This window comes from Haliotis cracherodii, unplaced genomic scaffold (genome assembly GCF_022045235.1).
Source record: "Haliotis cracherodii isolate W230 unplaced genomic scaffold, xgHalCrac1.p SCAF_10, whole genome shotgun sequence".
NCBI lineage: Eukaryota > Metazoa > Mollusca > Gastropoda > Lepetellida > Haliotidae > Haliotis > Haliotis cracherodii.
The window spans coordinates 11,196,215-11,215,844 of NW_027266265.1; the positions used below are offsets into that span (position 1 = coordinate 11,196,215).

At 39.8% G+C, this 19,630-nt stretch overlaps 1 protein-coding gene across 3 annotated transcripts in view; it reads right to left on the minus strand.

Moving 5' to 3' along the window:
- Nucleotides 1-12,455, minus strand: part of LOC139454060 (AP-1 complex subunit gamma-1-like) — a 35,094-nt gene extending 22,639 nt beyond the window's left edge. The window contains exons 1-7 of one of the 3 annotated variants that reach the window (XM_071235552.1): nt 12,366-12,455; nt 9,033-9,250; nt 8,203-8,327; nt 5,040-5,181; nt 4,392-4,488; nt 3,280-3,356; nt 1,069-1,083 (exon numbers count right to left, since the gene is read on the minus strand). In XM_071235552.1, the coding sequence (XP_071091653.1) occupies nt 1,069-1,083; nt 3,280-3,356; nt 4,392-4,488; nt 5,040-5,181; nt 8,203-8,327; nt 9,033-9,233 (657 nt within the window). In that variant the 5' untranslated portion in view covers nt 9,234-9,250; nt 12,366-12,455. Of the gene's footprint in view, nt 1-1,068; nt 1,084-3,279; nt 3,357-4,391; nt 4,489-5,039; nt 5,182-8,202; nt 8,328-9,032; nt 9,251-12,065; nt 12,232-12,365 lie in introns of those variants that run through there. The other 2 variants (XM_071235550.1, XM_071235553.1) reach the window with 2 other exon arrangements.
- Nucleotides 12,456-19,630: the final 7,175 nt, after the last annotated feature.

Consider the following 19,630-nt stretch of genomic DNA (forward strand, 5'->3'; position numbering starts at 1 on the left):
TTATCATACCAGTACCGGTACTAGTCAATTCTACGAACGAGCAGTACATTATTTTGAAAAATAAGTCTGGTTCTGATAATGACCAGTCAGTATTCAATGCTGTTGAAAATTATCTGGAGCACTGTGAACTGACAACATGAGAACAATGTTAATGCACAACACCAGGACCAATCTGTCAGGCATAGTTTTCCAAATCAAACGCTAACTTACCAATTGATAATCAATACAACTAATCGCTAAATTATTGACCGAGCAGTTTGAATCTATAGATCATGTACATACAAATCTCATTAAAATCAGATCTTTGTTCTCGCTATCGCTAAACAAAGATCTGAGGACATCCCATTACAGGTCACGTCAGAACGACCTTTCATCCAACCAATCAAAGCATCGCTTACCACTACCAGATCATGAAAGTGACAGTCGAAATGTGTTTTCTAATCATGCAACCTCGAAAATGTTAGCACAGGGTATTCCGAACGACAGTTACAGCTCGTACGACTTATTCCGTCAAAATTATCGTCATCTCTCGCTTCCGTGGGATAAACATTTGAACGGAGAAGTCGTTGCACAGTACGTGGGAAGAACTCCATTCAATCCCAACCATATATTAGACATTCATGAATGTTCATTTGTTCAGTTTTCAAAATTTTTATCGAGAACTGTGTCAACATATTTTTCAAGTGTAGTCTCAAATGGAAGTTGCCAGGTTGAAACGAGTGCCATAAAACTCAAGAAAACTGCTTTCTAAATGGCTGATGTCGAATTCAAAGTTCAGGAAAGGTTGTTCTGACGTGACCCATAATGTGATGTCCTCAGATCTTTGTTTAGCGGCAGATCTGATTTTAATGAGATTGTGTACATATTGATTGAAAATGGAATCATTTGAAAATCAATAAATAACTGACAATCAAATGACGACCTAGCTCGTGTTCCTATGCAGTATGTTGAAGTTTCCATTTCAATTCAGCCCGAAACACTTGTATTTGTGTTTGTATCAATACACAATTTAAAAAGAAATGTATCTCCCATCTCACCGCCCACTTGTATGACAGGAATTGTACTCACGTCATGTCTAGTCCCCTGTTATAAGGACAGACAAAAGATTATTATATTTTAAATATAAGATTGTGACATACACAGCAATAGCTCTTATTTCCATTTGAGTGAATGAGTAAGTATGGTTTAACGTCGCTTTTAGCAATATTCCAGCAATATTCCAGCAATATCACGGCTGGGGACACCAGAAATGGGCTTCACACATTATACCCATGTCGGGAATCGAACCGGGGTTGTCTGCATGACGAGCGAATGCTTTTACCACTAGACTACCCAACCGCCCCATTTCCATTTGAGACACATATGGTTACAATACATCAATGATTGTGCATCAATAAGACATTACAAATTCAAAACAATGATTGCTCCCTGACACAGCTGTGTGCACACATAAAGTGAAAGCACTCAGCAAGCTGAGTTGAATGATACTAAATGAGATAAACTTTTTCAAGCAGATCGGTTGTTTTTAGGGAAGTACTATTTCGTCAATTTTAAAACTATGTGATTGATTATCTAAGTTTATTTTAAGCAGGTAAAGTTATCACATCCTTTATTACTACCAGCCATATAGTTTGAAAAAAAGGACCCATTCCGAAAAAAATTTCTCTTAATCCTGGTTATCTTCACATCAACATGATCAACACAATTTCCGAAATTCAATTAATTCCTTAACCTTAATACAAAAACAACAAATCATGCAGAACGGCAAAACAGGTCAACTTGGGTTTTTTTTTAAAATGGTCTCTGAAATAATAATAAAAGAGCTAACTTTTCCATCCTAGAGCCACAAGAAATTTCAGAAGGTTGTAATAGAAATTACCAACCCATATCCAAAAGAAAAGAAATATTTTAGAAAAAGACGCCATGCATTAGGCTATAGCAAGCAAATTGAAGTGCTGCCACATAACCATGGTAACAGCTGCACTACTGTGGCACATGGATGCAGCGGAAGCTATCCAACATACCTCCTTCCCCTGACAGAAGCATGGGAAAATAAACACAAAGCTCACATAGGAACAACCAAACATACAACAAAGTAATCATTTCTTTACATCGGTTCAATAAAATCAACAAATTATTTACCATATTCTAAGATGGGTTGTCTAATCAACCAGTATTATTTTGGAAAAAACGTTTGAAAATCCGACGTATTGTATCAAGAAAAATGTTTTCTATTTTGGAACGATTTCAAAAGAAATAAAAGTTGAATATGATTGACAAAACACAAGTTTCATGTGGGTTTCAACAATTGAATTTCACGTAAATAAACAGTCTTAAAACCTGATAAACAAGTATGTACAACAGCGATCACATTTTGGAACCATCTCAACTACTGAAGGTAAAATGCCAAGCTACCAAAATATGTACCTAACAACTGTCAGCCAAAGTGGTATCCATTCCATGTCAAACACACTACCACACTACCACCCTTATAAAACAGTCTTACACCATAACAAGCCACAACATATAGAACATCCCAATGCTACATCACCCCCATCCCAGCTGCCTAACCATGCTAACCACTCCCAACTATTGCGAACATCCCAGTTCCTACACACACTGCCTACTATTTAACTCAACAGCTCATGCAGTTACCATGGTAACACAAATGCAGTAACCATGGCAACACAGGTTAATCATCATGGAGAAAATCAATTCTATTACAAAACAGAACAAAATCCAGTCAACCAAAAGAAGTGCAAGTGCACAATCATTAATTAATTTGGACCAACAGTTCACAGAAACTAGTTACACAACTAGATTGATGAACAAACTCACAGGCCATTTTACTGATTACTGCAATGTTTTGTCACAAATATAGCTGTCTAAATGCAATTCTCAGTCTGCCTGACAATATTCCAATGCACAGCCATAAATACTCACATTATTTGCATTAATCAGTCACACAATTTTGAAAAGTCTCCAAATGACGATGGACTTTGTAATCTGTTAGTTACCCAAAATTGTTTATAGAACGTTGGTGCAATGAGACTTCACCTTCCTTCAGTTCTGTTCCAAACTATCACCAAACGACCGTAACGCCAGACAATACACAATAAATAGGCATGCTAGGTGCACCCCCGCGTTAACGTAACTTATTTACAGAAACATAGTTTAACAGCTATGTATTGTGGCAAGCAGACTGAAAGATTGACACCATGCATGATATACACTAAGCATTGAGAATGACGTATGACGAGAAGACAGAGCGAGACCCACCTTCCTGAAGTGATGCAGGGTGTCTGGGCTTCTCTCGCACATCTCTGTGATCAGACACACGGCCGTGAGGAGCACACCTGCAATATTTACACATCTTGTACTGATATTTTTCCAGCTGGTTATTCGCAGGTTTGAGAATCACGTGGGCAGGAGGCAAATGGACCTAATCTCAAACCTACCAACATACCTTTTTCAATTAGAAACACCTTTTTCTGATCGATTATGTGGCCGGTTGACGCTACATACTATTTGGCTAGTTTTGTATATTCATCATCCGGGTATCTCATTATTATGTATAATAATCCTCACCTATTATTTTACAGCGAAACAAAAACTTGTTTGAAGTTAGGAATGGGGGATATGTTAACAATAAACAAACAAACGGGTAATGAGAAATAAAAATAATCTGTTGGACCTCCATGGTAGTATGATCAATATCTACTACTTATCCATCTTCCCTAAGCAAGGGGGGTTAAATGACTTTAAAAGTTTAGTTCCCACCCTTGCCAAACTAGACTGGAATTACCGGGCTAGATCTTAGTGCCACCAGTGGCTATTACGATTTATGTCCCTTCTATTGACCAATAGATTCCATCACTCAAATCACTTGAATTTGCTTCTAACAAAATGGCGGCGCCTAGTCAATACGATCTGATCGATAATCAAGATCTATATTGTAATAAACGGGTCTTACCCAGCAAAGTGCATCAAATCACTTGAACACCTTGATTATCATGATTATGAACATGAAAATATTTGCAAAATATATGTCGACGCCCAGTTAGCAGAACACATATTTTGCAAATCCTGCACTCGACAGGAATCAGAACGGTGAAATCCATATTGTTTACGAACCAGATGTCTACTTTGTTACGCGATTTTGATTGGAGTATGCATAGACTCGTTAGTCCAGCCAAAATGTAACTCTGGAATTCCAGCTTAGTTTGGCAAGGGTGGGACTGGACTTTTGTCGTCAGTTAACTCCCTTGCCTCGAGAAGATGCTACTTATTGTGAAGCAACAACAGAGAGCTGTGGGTATAATTTTCTTCCTAACAATGTAGTATAACCAACATTGTACACTGAACAAAAACTATGGTGGTGTTGAGCCTACCGTGATTCTTCTCGTTGAGCAGTGAGCGTGTTGCAGGAATATACATCTCCATGAGATCTGGAACTTTCCGGATGATGCGGAATGCACACAATATGGACTGCAATGACAAAAGTGGCATCCATTGAGCAATGTCTCATTCAGAACTAGCAGAAACATAACAGTATTAACACCTTCCAATCAACCTATCACAGGGCATAAATATCCAATTAGCAAGGATAGAATCTACATGAGGTGAGGTGAAATTGGCTTTAACGTCGCGTCCAAGATTATTGCACTTGTATAGTGACGTGCATGCATGCATGCACTAGTCCAGAATGATGCTGATTTATAGAGCTAGCTCACTGAAATACCATACCGTAGTTTAACATGAATACCCCACTCAGACACAGTAACTGACTCCGAGCCGACCAGTCCTTGTTTTAGCCCCTTAATGCCAAGCGCCAGACAGGGTAACAACAAGTACCATCTTTTAACGTCTTTTGGTATGACGCGGTCGGGGGTCGAACCCCGGACGTTCCGCTCTCCTGGCGGACCCTCTACCACCAGACCACGGAGGCAGTCGAATCAACATGAAAAGACATATTATCCTGAACAGTGATTCAGTGAGAATGACAATATGTTTATCTGCATGTACAATGTAAGTCTTACCTTTTTCTTTATGTAGGCATTTGAAGATTTGATCATTTTCTCTATCTCTCCGGCCAGGTCCCTGCTCATCTCCACAGAGCATATTGATCCCAGCGTACACAGGGCCAGGCTCTGAATATACTGTGTTTGATGATTCAGGTCGCTGGAACAGAACATGTCACCTATAACTGCCACCTCAATGTTTTATTACTTATAACTAAAAGACAAACATATGCTGCTGTTTATGTCCAAAATTTCAGAAATATCAAAGTTCCAAAACAAAGAAAGTTTGATCATATCAATATAGTGAGTGAGTGAGTGAGTGAGTGAGTGAGTGAGTATGGTTTTACGCCGCTTTTAGCAATATTCCAGCAATATCACTGTGCGGGACACCAGAAATGGGCTTCACACATTGTACCCATGTCGGGAATCGAACCCAGGTCTTAGGCATGACGAGCGAACGCTTTAACCACTAGGCTACCCGACCGCCCCAATATAGTGAGTGAATGAGTTTGGTTTATGCTCCTATGAGCAATATGCCTGCAATATCACGGGGAGGACACCAGAAATGGGCTTCACATAATGTACCCATGTTGAGAATCGAACCCGGGTCTTTCGGCGTGACAAGCTAACCACTAGGCTACCCGACCGCCGCCATATCAATATAGGACTTAGTAGATACAGCAAAAGATAGTGTTACACAATATTTCAAATCTGCATTGTTGATACATTTCATTCCATGCATATATCATTATGATCATGATGATACAGACCAGTGTTACAAATTAATGTCAAGCTGAAGGGTTCTTTCCAAAAGTCTGATGATGAAGTTCAAGATAAGTGGTCTCCAGATTCAAATACAATAGGAGATTTAAAGGACCAGTGTATAATTTTGAGCAATGTACACAATAATCACCTAATACACTATATCAGATTTGACTCAGGTTAAAAGAGTATGGTTTTAGCAATATGCCAGCAATATCACGGAGGGGGGAAGAGACACCAGAAATTGGCTTCACACTTCGTACCCATGTCGGGAATCAAACCCGGGTCTTCGGAATGACGAGCGAAAGTTTTAACGACTAGGCTACCCAACCGCCCCTCAGGTTAAAAGAAGTTAAGGAATCTTCACTAAATAGCATCATTCTTCTGAATCATTGTCTGAATACCAATGACCTGGTGTAGAGCAGTGTTGGTACTGAATACAAATGACCTTGTGTAGTGCAGTGTTACTGAATACCAATGACCTGGTGTAGTGCAGTGTTGGTACTGAATACCAATGACCTGGTGTAGAGCAGTGTTGGTACTGAATACCAATGACCTGGTGTAGTGCAGTGTTACTGAATACCAATGACCTGGTGTAGAGCAGTGGTGGTACTGAATACCAATGACCTGGTGTAGTACAGTGTTACTGAATACCAATGACCTGATGTAGTGCAGTGTTGGCACTGAATACAAATCACCTGGTGTAATGCAGTGTTGGTACTGAATACCAATGACCTGGTGTAGTGCAGTGTTGGTACTGAATACCAATGACCTGGTGTAGCGCAGTGTTGGTACTGAATACAAATCACCTGGTGTAGAGCAGTGGTGGTACTGAATACCAATGACCTGGTGTAATGCAGTGTTGGTACTGAATACCAATGACCTGGTGTAGTGCAGTGTTGGTACTGAATACCAATGACCTGGTGTAGTGCAGTGGTGGTACTGAATACCAGTGACCTGGTGTAATGCAGTGTTGGTACTGAATACCAATGACCTGGTGTAGTGCAGTGTTGGTACTGAATACCAATGACCTGGTAATTAGTATAGCATGAACGGTCTGACGTCAAAGAGACTCCATGTTGAGCCCACCTACATCACTGTAACCAATAGACTGGTAAGACAAGTGGTTGACAGCAACAACAACATTCCATGTCGTCAGAGAACTATGAAAACTATTAAGTCACCTGATCCAAGTTAATCTCTTTTTAAAGAAAACTGGGAACCAATTCTAACAAGGGTTGCCATGGGGTGTGTAGTCACAACTAGTCAAGGAAAAACCTGTACTGCAGTGTTCAAAAACATGCATGAAAGACAAGGGGTCCTTCAGAGCTCCAGATAACTATTTGAGCAACTGAATTTTTACTCAAAGGTTTCTATTTTAATTGGGTTATTACATTTTTCATTGGGAAACCAATATTTTTGCACTCATCTATTCATCACTCTATTGGGGTTTTCCCAAAATGAACTTACATTTTGTGATTAAAAAAAATATGTTTTAGATGTATGTAAGGGTTCTTACTATAGGCTTGACTCGGAAAGTTAATTAGCTCATAACTGTTTCGGAAATTACCTCCATTGTACACATGCTGGGAAAGCTTCTTTTGGATATTTAAACACATACTGTTTCTAAACATTTGAGTTTTCCATGTAATGCATGCATTTCTGTAGACAAGTTAATTAAAAGTAATTGGGTTTTGAATAATTTTTGGGGGTATTTTACGCAAATACGTAGCTCATCTGTAGCTCTGCTCCTTGTAATAACCCTTAAGCTAAAATTTAAAGAATTATGGGGTCCCTTGATTCATATACAAAAGGAACAAACAACAAGGACACCCATAATTTTAATTACTGATATTCCTGAATTTATTTCAGAAAGAGTCAAGACCAACCATTCATCTGACTACCATTACCTTGAACAGGCAACTTGACCTTCTTCAAAACACTGAACATACTGAATACAAACATATTTCTACATTTTCTGGAAAAATACATCAAAGGACAATAATAACGAAAATATCAGTCAAATCAATAGAATGAAACTTGTTTTAACCCTGATACCATGGATACAGTAATTGAGTCTGGGTCAGGCACACCAATACCCATAGAAGATAGTTATCATATCTCAGCAGCCGGGGCACAAGCAAACAATCAAGCAGATGAGAGAGATATGACCACATGATCTTCACAGAATTCAGCTTGTGACATGTAACGGGTATAGTGGACCCTATCAGTCCCAGATTCATAAAACAAACCCTACGTTGATGACAAGATCCTCTAGTGATTCTATATGTTTTACAACTAATTCTCATGATAATAAAACCACTGTCACAACTATGACAAACCAAATCTTATGCATCCTAAGTTTACTATATGTGTAAAATGCTTAAAAGCCAGAAGCATCAGTAGGGTTGATACATACTTCTTGAGAGAGTTTGTGACAAGAAGGTGGACATCTTGTCTCTCATCCAGAAGCAACATGGCACCAAGGTAGCCAATTCTTTTGTCTGTGAAACGAGGTGAGGCAATCAGCTTCAGACATTCCAGCTGAAATAAAAGTGAAACAGTGAAAATGTTGAAATTAATTTCTATTTTAATTTTGACCACTGACAATATGTTTTAATTTGTTTAATGTAAAAAAATGGTAACCATGGTGACAGCCAAACCCTACAGCATTGGAACATAATTCTACCAGTACTAACTGAAAATGAAGCCTACATCATAAAATGGGACAAGCTTAAACAAGAGGATGCAATAAGATGAGCGATGTCTCAGTTTCAGGAGTATCACAGACACAGCATGTGTTACCAGAGGGGCAAGACAACAGCCATGCGAGTTCCCAAACACATTCATGTTCCAAGTTCAATGTCACTTGTTGCACCAATACCATGAATACCAGCCACTCCAAATGAAGTCAACCCTAAACCGTTTGGGAACTTGCCCATCTCCTTTATTGGAATACATGTGAGAAAAAGAAAGAAATGGTTACCTTGATCATACATTCAAGATTAGACATCAAATAATATTTTCATTAGTACGAAAAAAGTATCTGCTACAGAGTTGCCATGCCTAATGGCATAAGTCGTAGTCTATAAAGAAATGATACTAGTCCTGCCTGAATTTTACAAGTCCCAATTAATGTACTTGAGCTTAATTCAAACCCAATAGCATAACATCACACAACCATTTTCAACAATCACAACAAATATTTTTTGTATGCATTTATTCATTATTCTCTCAAAAACAGCTCACCTGACCAAAGTGGGCCGGGTATCCCAACATGTGTATGTATAGAAGCTTGGCCACATTGCGGCATCTGTAGGTGTTGTCCTCATCTCGGAATGAATCTCGAATTGCGGCACATTCCTTGTTGACGACTGATCTCTCATCTGCGGCAGTACGGGCAGACCGGATTTCCCGAATAAGGTCACGCAGCCGTTTGGGAGTCGGCATGGCTAGTGCCTAAAACACTGCAGAAAAGTATGTTTCATGGTAATTTAGTTTATGAAATGAACAAATATATGACATAAAACCAATGAATTGGTTTAAACATCTACAAGTAAATCAAGGGATTGATGTTATAGAGGCCACATGCTGTTGGGGTACACTGACACATGTCACAGAGCCTGACCACCTGATCTAGTGTTTGAAAGAAAGGGTATTCTCCTGACCTTTGCTGCAAGTATTGGATCTAAGGACCCCTAAACCTTTTACTAACTTTTAACATGTTTAACATTGCAGTTATTACATGATCCTTTGGCTTTCAGGCTTATTTTTGACCACTGATAATCCATTAAGTCATCATTCACAAATCGATAAATTTTGAAACTCTTGCTTGTTATCAGCAGTAATAGTAACACCAGTAGATGTGGACTTGACCCAAAATTATTCATATCAATTGGAAGCAAAGTACATGGACTAAGGAATGTCACACACTGATCATGTTCTCAACAATAGCTTTTAACATGATTTGTTTTTGTTTGTTGTTTTAACACCAGACACAGCAATATTTCAGCCGTATGATGGTGGCATGTAAATAATCTGGAAAAGACGAGGCCAGACCAGAAAAGTTTGGACCAGACAATCCAGTGATCGATATTTAATAGGTCATCAAGCCTGATCACCTAATCAATTAAGTTGCCTCTTATGTCCAGCAAAGGTTGCTGGAGATCTTTCTAACCAGGAATCCCAACAGGGCTCCTTAACATATAAATTAAGGAAGTTTTACAATTTTGTTTTGTTTGTTGCTTAACGAGGCACTCAGCAATATTCGAGCTACATGACAGCGGTCTGTAAATAATAGAGTCTGGACCAGACAATCCAGGGATTGACATGAGCATTGATCCACGCAATTGGGATACGATAGCATGCATCAACCAAGACAGCGAGTCTGACAACCCAATCCTGTTAGTTGCCTCTTACGACAAGCATAGTTGCTTCTTACAGGAAACACGGGTTGCTGAAGGACTATTCTTACCCGGATCTTCACGGGTCTTGTGATGTGATGTACTAACACAACTGCATAGAGTAGTCATGTTAGTGCTTTAAACTTTTTATTCAAGCTATGACATGTTTTGTTGTTTCACACTGCTCTCAGCAATATGCCAGCTGTTCGATAGCGGTCATAAAGTTGGACCAGATAATCAAGTGATTGATATTGTGACCAATGATCCACTGTCTGGGTTCAATGACCTGTAATCAACCATGTCACTTATCCTGAGCACCATTTAGTCGCCTCTTACGGCAAGCATTGTTCCCTGGGGACCTATTCTAACCTGGAATCCTTATTGAGGGGGGGACCGCTGACATTGTGATCTTATTACTATGATTCCTGGAACACAATGAAGAAGTGTCAACGAAGGACACTAATTCAGTAACTATGTTTACCAGGATTAGCTGTGATGTGTTGTAATGCTGGCACGGTGTAAATAACTAAATTATCAGCAATGAAGATGAAAACATACCGCTCATTAATATTTCACCTTCAATCATTAGCAGGATCAGTAATGATCAAAACTGATGCTTACAAACTGAGCCATCATCATGGTATACATTACTTGCACAGCAACAATAGGAACAAAAAAACAATTTAGAAACCCTCCTGCACACATATATCCTTGCATGTTTTCAGTAGATTTTAGGATCAGCTGACATTACTGAGCCAAAACGCATTTTACAAAACTCTTCAGAATAGCGGTTGAAGTGGACGACTGCACTTCATGTTTATGACGTTTCTAATATTTTCACATTTTCTGCAAAGTTTTAAGAAATTACACATTTAAAGTGCCTGCTACTATGATCAGAATTAACATATTAAAGGTGTTTAAGTATTTACCACCCAAAACAGGCTAAACATGGTGAAAAAAAAATGTGCTATTGGTTGCATTTTAATGTACCATGATTAACATGATTAATGATGTGTATGTGCATTATGACAAATAGATCAAAAGAATGTTTCAAATTAGATATAAACATTCAATACATTCAATTCTCCACAACTGATAATAGACAACAACTGATCATTGTCTTTTATTAATCATAAGAAATATTCATTGGGACATCAAATCCATCATACAATACATTTGTTCGGAAGTTCAGAAATAAGGAACCTGTAAACATGGTAAATAGGAAGAGAGAAATATATAATGCAATCTTCATGTATGAACGTCATGTAATACCTTGGTCGTGAATCCTTATTAGAGCTTTGAAGTTAAGACAATATTTGATATTATCATTATTATAGTCATATTTCAACAAACCTGAACAGAGGTACTCATGATACACTTAAACACTAGCTTCTGATACCAGATGAATTCAGTAATGATTGATTTTATCAGTTGCATTCACAACCAACATGATCATACAAACCTGATAATCCCCTAGGTGCTCTTTCAATTTCTCAAGTTACACTTCTGATAAACACTGACATATAAACGACTGTCGGTATTCTAAAAATATGTATCCTCAAATTGTATGTTCTTATGTTAACTTCCAATTATAAAACATAGATCTATACATATATTCAAAATTAATAATTCCACATGAAGATGCGTCAAAGCTAAAAGTAGTACACAGCAAATATACACTATTTCATGTCATTCAAATCCAAAGCAATTATAAAATAACATTATCGATGCATCTGCTTGTATTGTAATCAAAGAAACAATTGCGTATGTAAGCATTTAGATGTTTGATTGTGACTGACAGTTTTTTCACCTGCCATAATGTGTTGACTATTTAGCATACGAAGGAGGTGGGGACGGCAGCAAGCCGGTGTCATTTTACCTTGTAATAGTATGCGACAGATCTTCAGTGGTACCTTAAGGGTAAATTCTAACTATGTAGGTATAATCCAAAGGCACAAAGCGTCGAATGAATCTAAAAACCAACCGCAGATGTGTAATATTATATTTTCTTATTCATTTACCACATTGCCTTCCTACAATATGGCGGTGCGTGATAAGATGTGAGGTGATCCGCGACATGAAAATAGTACCTAATTAAATTTGCATTTACTTCTGATAATGTTATTTGATTAAGTATGGTTCTTCCCAGTTGCTCGCTATAAACATAGATGGTACTTACAATATACTATCTATTGGATTTAGGTTATATTTCACGCTCGGCGAAATAATAACAAACCCGAAAATAGTGCACTACACCCGTGGCAAGTGGTTGTGACGTCACATCCGTGAATCTATCTATGGACGATAACTCTGATTTGTGCATCGGTATGCATTGCACACCACGATAAAGAATACTGGGTTGAAAGTTCACCACACCAAATTACATTCAAACGGCCAGTCACTCAACATGAATTATAAAACACCCTGAAACACATATGACGGATCTCTAGTTGTATCTTTATAAGATGCATAAAATTGGGCATGGGTATTTCTTTTCAAAACCGTTACCGTGATATAGTCAAGTAATTGAAATATTTATATAAAAATACCATTATATATCCAAGTCTCGTTAATTCGAAAATCGGCTTTATCTGACATTGATGATGGGAACCGATTAAATCAGTGCTATTTAGACCCGTTTTAATTCGAGTCTCGCACTCAGACACCGACACATATAATTTTCAACGAATTACCGAAATCACTTATTAATCAGTCTCGTTAATCCGACACAGCGATCAGCGTACTCCGTGCATGGTCATCTGCCTGCGAGTACACACCCCCCCCCCCCCCCCCCCCCCCGTGTTTTTAGCGAGACGAGTCGGCTCATGGCTGGATTAATCATATGCTTAGATTACCTCAATCTCATTCAAATGAGATGCAAGTTCTCACTACCGCTGAGGACATCCCATAACAGGTCATGTCAGAACGACCTTTCGCGAACTTCCACCGACCCAGTGCAACCAACAATGTCGGGTTAACGTGACTTGAATGTATTACCCCTCTTCTGTAAGTTCCCTTGCGAAATATCAAATTGCTTCGCGCTGATCTGCCTAATATTGTTCTACTGTTTTTCAAAGCGGTACTAAGCAACATTACCCAACAGTAACTTTTTCAAACGTGACGATGACGTAATGTTTTTAAACGTTGTCACATTTGTAAACCAGTTTGGCTGAGGTGATGCCCCTTTCTGTGATTGGCAGACTCATGTTTTATATCTATTTGCATTAAATTTTGTGTACCAGGCTACTCAACCTATAATAGCTCCTCATCCTTCGAAGATCGTTCCTAAAACTACTCATCCACAGTTTCCTAGATCATGTCACGTGAACATATATGGGCCCCCGACTGTCATGGTGATTTTGGTCGCAGAAATTCGCTGAGCATAGTTGCCTCCCTTATGTTTGCCAGGATCCGGCACTTGGTTCTAATACCAGATTCGCCCCGATTATGAAGTTAGTATGTTCTTCATGTAAAGTTCGACTAAAATAAATTTATTCTAAAATTAAATAATGTATCTTTCAACACATATTCATGAAGGCATCTCGATATTAAGGTCGTGATTCACAATTTGCTAATTTATGCACAAAGCACAGTTTTGATGTTTTCCTTTTTGTTGTGAGCAAGATACTTACAGGAGCTATCTACAGCAGGGCAACATTCACGCCTTGCCACGGGCCGGTCACCCACAAGTGACGTCACGTCAACCCTATTCGGATGGTGCATCTACTTTATCGATAGCGAACTGCCACATTAACAGCTTAGACGTTTCCTGGGTTGAAACCAACTATGGTCCCTTTTCTGCAAAATCGTACAGATGAAATGCAACAAATATATACCCGAGAGCAACAACTCGTCTTAAATAGCATGAAAGCTATTTATTTGTTATTTATGTGTTTTAATGCCTATTGTTACAAGAGGGTCTGCACAATAAACACAACAGCTGAAGTGCATAGCGGAACAAAGGGGTAGTCTCAAAACTTATATATTCTGAAATAGTTTCATTGTGACTGTCACTGTTAATGTCAACTGAAATAATAATGCACCCCTTCCGACTTGCAATAATCATAAACGTGAAATACCAAGGTTTTCAAATCATTTTCAATTGAATTTCATCATGTACCGTATTGTAATGATATATTGAGCTCGTTCTGTTTATTTTATCATTTGCATTTGAAATTAGCTGAACAGCAATACCAAGAGCATCACTAACATTACTTTGAGAATAGTTTACAGATTCTCATTGTATATTCCGTTTAATAACAACTACAGAAATATATGCTTCTAATTTAGTCTTTTCATTTGACAGGATTTTATAACAGAAAAGAGTAGTAGGTTGGCCTAACACGTGCGAATGTAGGGTTATTCAGTTTACAGTCCCCACCCCTTATAACAAAATACATTAGAACACCAACTATTACATGAGTGTTTGTAAATTGAAGCTTTCGGATTTATATCTATTTTGCATTTTGCTGTACGAATTTGCAGCAAACGAACTGTAGTGGCATAACCGTACGAAACCTTTAGAGGGGCCCCCGACGTCCAAGGATACGCCGTGTTTTGTTTTCGCGTTACCGCCAGGCACGCTATGTTTGGTGTTGACAGCGTCTGAGGTTCAGAAGACAAGGCTGGGACAGTATACTGTCCACAGATGAGTCCAGGTTTCATCTGGACAGCTCTGATAGACGCACAAGGTTCAACAGGCATCAAAGAGAATGTTTAAGCGACACTTGCGTTACTCAACATCGTCAGTTTGGGGGCGGAATTGTAATGGTATGGGGTGGCATCACAACTCATCATTGTTTATGGCAATTTGAATGGCGAACGCTTCTGGGACGACATTGTTGGAGATAATGTTCTACCCTTTGTGCAAATGCAGGGACGTAACGTCACATTGCAGCAGGTTAATGCCTGCCCATTACAGATACCACTGACGGTTTGAGACAGTATACTGTACACAGCTATACTGCCATGGTCGACTGCTTCTCAAGACCTCTTCCCCTCAGAACATATTTGGGATGAGATGGAGACACGCCTACGACAGGATCAGAATCGCCTAGTACCGCTATCTCAGTTGGGCCAACCTTTTGGTTGATATTTGGACCACCATTCCACAGGCTGTTTTCAATCATCTGGTGTCTTCAATGTGGCACCATTGCCTTGTCTGTATTAACGCAAATGGTTACACCCCGATATTGACATTGTTAATTGAGTTGTTACATCAGCCCTCTTTTAATGCGTGTCTCTGTCTCCAGTTACCAGGTCTGGGCCTTGTCAAATGTATTCCTATGATAAAACATTGATCACACGAATGACGAAACATGTCGTTGCTTTTTCTTTAACATAAGATTTACACCACACTTACATTTTCCGTTAGTAGGTTGATGGGGATCTATTCGCTCAGAATCTCAACGGGACGCCCATTAGCCTATAACCCTTGCATACTGATGGGAATTAACAACAATCTCCCCTTTCAACTAGGGCCTCAACATCAAAATTAACCTTAAAATCAGCATCCAAAAATCAGTTGTTCTGCAAGGTGTGTTTCAAAAGCGCCACTGAACACTTTCATGGAATATGGAGTAATATAAGTCCATCATTATTATAATTTTTATCTTTATGCTTATTATTAAGCCAATGTAACATATGACGCCCTCGTACGAGGTAATTACAAATGTCCACAACATGCGGAGCTAACACTCCCGGTATTGACACAAGAACACCAGTTGACTACACTAGCATGTCTCCACCAGCTGACATGCCTCGGAGTTATACTCAATCCATAGCCGAGGCCACAGCTATACAATAAGAGGTCGACATTCTGATTCTGTATGTGACATATTGCCGACACAATAGCTTAATTGATTGATGGCGTGATAAGTACGTATATATTTATTGAAGAAATTCCCTTTAGATATTGTTGTAAAGGGCATGAAGTCGATTTATTCATGTAACCATGCGATTTGGGTTCATGATCAGGGTTTAAAATGAATGTTTGTTTGTTTGTTGTTTAACGCCGCACTCAGCAAAAATACAGCTATATGACGGCGGCCTGTAAATAATCAAGTCTGGATCAGACAATCCAGTGATTGACATCGATCCACAATTAAGATACGACATGCATCAGCCAAGTCAGCGAGCCTGACCGATCCCGCTAGTCGCCTCTTACGACAAGCATGGGTTGCTGGAGACCTATTCTACCCCGGATCGTCATGGGTCTTGAAAGTGAGTATGTATAACTATGCAAGAATCGAACTATGACTTTCTGTCGGTTGAGATCGTACTGCCAATGGAGCCAGTAACTACTGGTGAAAGGGGGTTGGTTGGTCCTGTCGTCGCGATTCGCCGTGCAAAGTTGCGTCTTTAATGTGTGCCAGACATCCAAGATCGTGGTTTTTGAATCCTGATAATATTGCTAGTTTTCTCAGATCCACATCCATGCTCGTGGGTTTATAAAAAACTGTATCACTTCGGGCTTTCCTCCCACATCAAGCTGACGCCCCGTGATATCAGTGGCCTTAAACCTAACCCACTCACTGACCACATGGTGGGCACATTACAACAAGCATAGTCGCCTTTTACGGCAAGTATGGGTTGCTGAAGACCTATTCTACCCCGGAATCTTCACGGCTCCTTGTGATTTGGCAGTGTTTATTCCGCTTCATGGGTTAATGCACGTTAATATTCAATCACTGATGCAAGTGTACACCTTATATATATATACTTATATACATACGAACTGAAAAGGTTGCTGTGTATAAAAGTACACAAAAGCATAATGGCTTGGCCCTTCAACATCATGTCACGAAACGCCAATTGTTTTACTTTTTTCGCTTCATGTCCGAAACAATATGGCGATGTGATATACTACTGGGGTGCGTTGCAAAGCGCCAATCGCTTGCAGGCGATGTACAGCGATTCGCCTTACAACAGTGCGCTAACTTTACGCCGCTTGCAAGTGAAACAATCGCTGGCTGAGGCCGCTTCGTTGTCAAATCAAAATGGCGGCTGACTTTTGATCAACGAGGAAATGACCAAAGGCAGCTGACACCCCATCATCCTCGGTCGGATCCACATCTTCAAAGTAGTCACAAATTTGATCTGCTCATCATTATTACGTCAAGGCAACCAAGCGGTGGTTTCGCCGCCCTTTTGGAAGAGTGCGCAAGCGCTTCGAACTGCTGCAGACCCCGGGAGAGCGAGTAAGTTGCTTTCTCTAAGCGATTGGTGGCTTGCAACGCGCCCCTTGTGTTCCTTGGCTTACGTGTGAGTATTTGCATTTATAACATACGAGGGAAAACATATCGGGGTTCATAAAAATCATATGAGCCCTGGGGTCATATCCCGTCACGAGACAAGAATGTATTGTTTCCGTTATTCGGACGGCACTGTTGACGTCATTCGAATGTTATTGAGACGTGAGGTGGGAATGACGTCATACTTGAAACGACGTCATTGCTGATGATTGTTGACGTCATTCGACAAATTGTTATTCCGCTGCTGTTGCTGTTCACTACAATTCGTCTGTGTGTAGACAACTTCGTCGGTAATAAATAGAGCATCCTCTATGAACGTGGCATCTAAACGTCCAAATCGAGTTGTCGAGCAATAAGAAAATATACATTTATATTTCATTCATGATGTTGACATGATGGAAACTGGAAAGTAACGGGATGTTGTGGCTAGACGTTTTGGAGTTCAGTTTTGTTTGTTTGTTTGTTGTTTAACGCTGCACTCAGCAATATTCCAGCTATATGACGGCGGTCTGTAAATAATCGAGTCTGGACCAGACAATCTAGTGATTGACATCATGAGCATCGATCCCCGCAATTGGAATCGATGACATGCATCAACCAAGTCAGCAAGTCTGAGCACCCGATCCAGTTAGTCGCCTCTTACGACATGCATAGTCGCCTTTTAAGGCAAACATGGGTTCTTGAAGACCTATTCTACCCAAGATCTTCACGGGTCTGGAGATCAGCGTATATCAGTCAGTTTGGACACACCACCAACAAATTTGCACCAGCAGGAACTGTTCAGTGATGCCGCGTGACGTCACGTCGGCAGGACAACCATATCAAGTTGGTGCATCTTAGGACTCGTTACAGCTAGGGCGCAACATCCCGGGCTTGCGACCAGTTAAAGAACTGTCAGGAACCGGTTACGCGAACATGAAATCCTTCAGTGCCGCCTTTTGTTCGTTCGATTTTGTTGCCACGTCATCGTGATATTCGCCTTGCGTGATGTACTGGACAAGGTTCACTAGGACTAATTGATGAAACAAGGATTTAAATTCAAATTCAAATTACGCATTTATATAGCGCTACCTATCCAGACATACTGCCTGCTCAAGAGCGCTCAGTCGTATGCTCTTTTGAAGAGGATGGTCTTGAGTTTTGATCTAAAGGTGTTGACATAGATGCATCTTTACAGAAATAATAGCCGTTGTCATGTTTACCGACAACCATGGAAGCACGATGTTGACGCTTGTGTTTTGCAACGTTCTGAGTTGCGTGGTGAATTACATAATTCATGCAGCAATTGATAGTCATCAATGGAAATTGACAGGCATATCCGTCCTCATGTTTCCCCGTCCTGACAGCCTCATGGACGTCATGCTCTATTTCAGCAGAAACTAGCACGTACTCGCTGACGTGAAGACCCAAAGTTATATTACAACATTGCCCTGGTCAGCTGTTCCCCTAGACCCGTCTCACATTTAGTGAATGGATGAGTTGGGTTTAACACCCGGTCCGTTTTGGACATATTTAAGAATTGACCTTCACTTTGTGTGAGTTCATTGGAGTATAAGAGAGTTTAACCATTTTGGCGGCTATCTTGGATTTTCTACCACCAGGTGGCGCTGCTGAGGTGGATCCATATCCAGAGATGTTCGGAATGGTTCAATGTATAAGTGTGCCACGTTTGGTGCTTTGAACCCAAAGTGCACAATTGTGACTAAAATCCAGCCTTAACCGCCCCACTACATAGAGTGAGGGCCAAACTGTAAGCTCCGACGTTCATACAGTTTGGCCCTCACTCTATGAAGGTTCTTACTCCAATGAACTCACACAAAGTGAAAGTCAATTCTTATAAAAGAAATTATCACTATTTCTTACCTCAAAGGATGTAGGCCAAGATCTGAACACAATTTTATTTACGACGTGTGACTTTGTGTTTACACTGACAGCCACACAACAACCAGCTATATCGCGGAATAAAATAGTTCCTCAAAAAGAGAGGTGACATGATCGTGTGGATGCACAACTTGCTCTTCAGAAACATCTTACGCAACACACGTGTTCAAATAATATCACCATTAGATGATAAAGGTCTGTAAAGAACTACTTCAGTAAGTAAGCAAGTACAAGACGTCAAAATGGTCGACACGATAAACGTGACGGGAGAGATTTCCGATGTTGTTAATGAACCTGTGGCGGTTACATG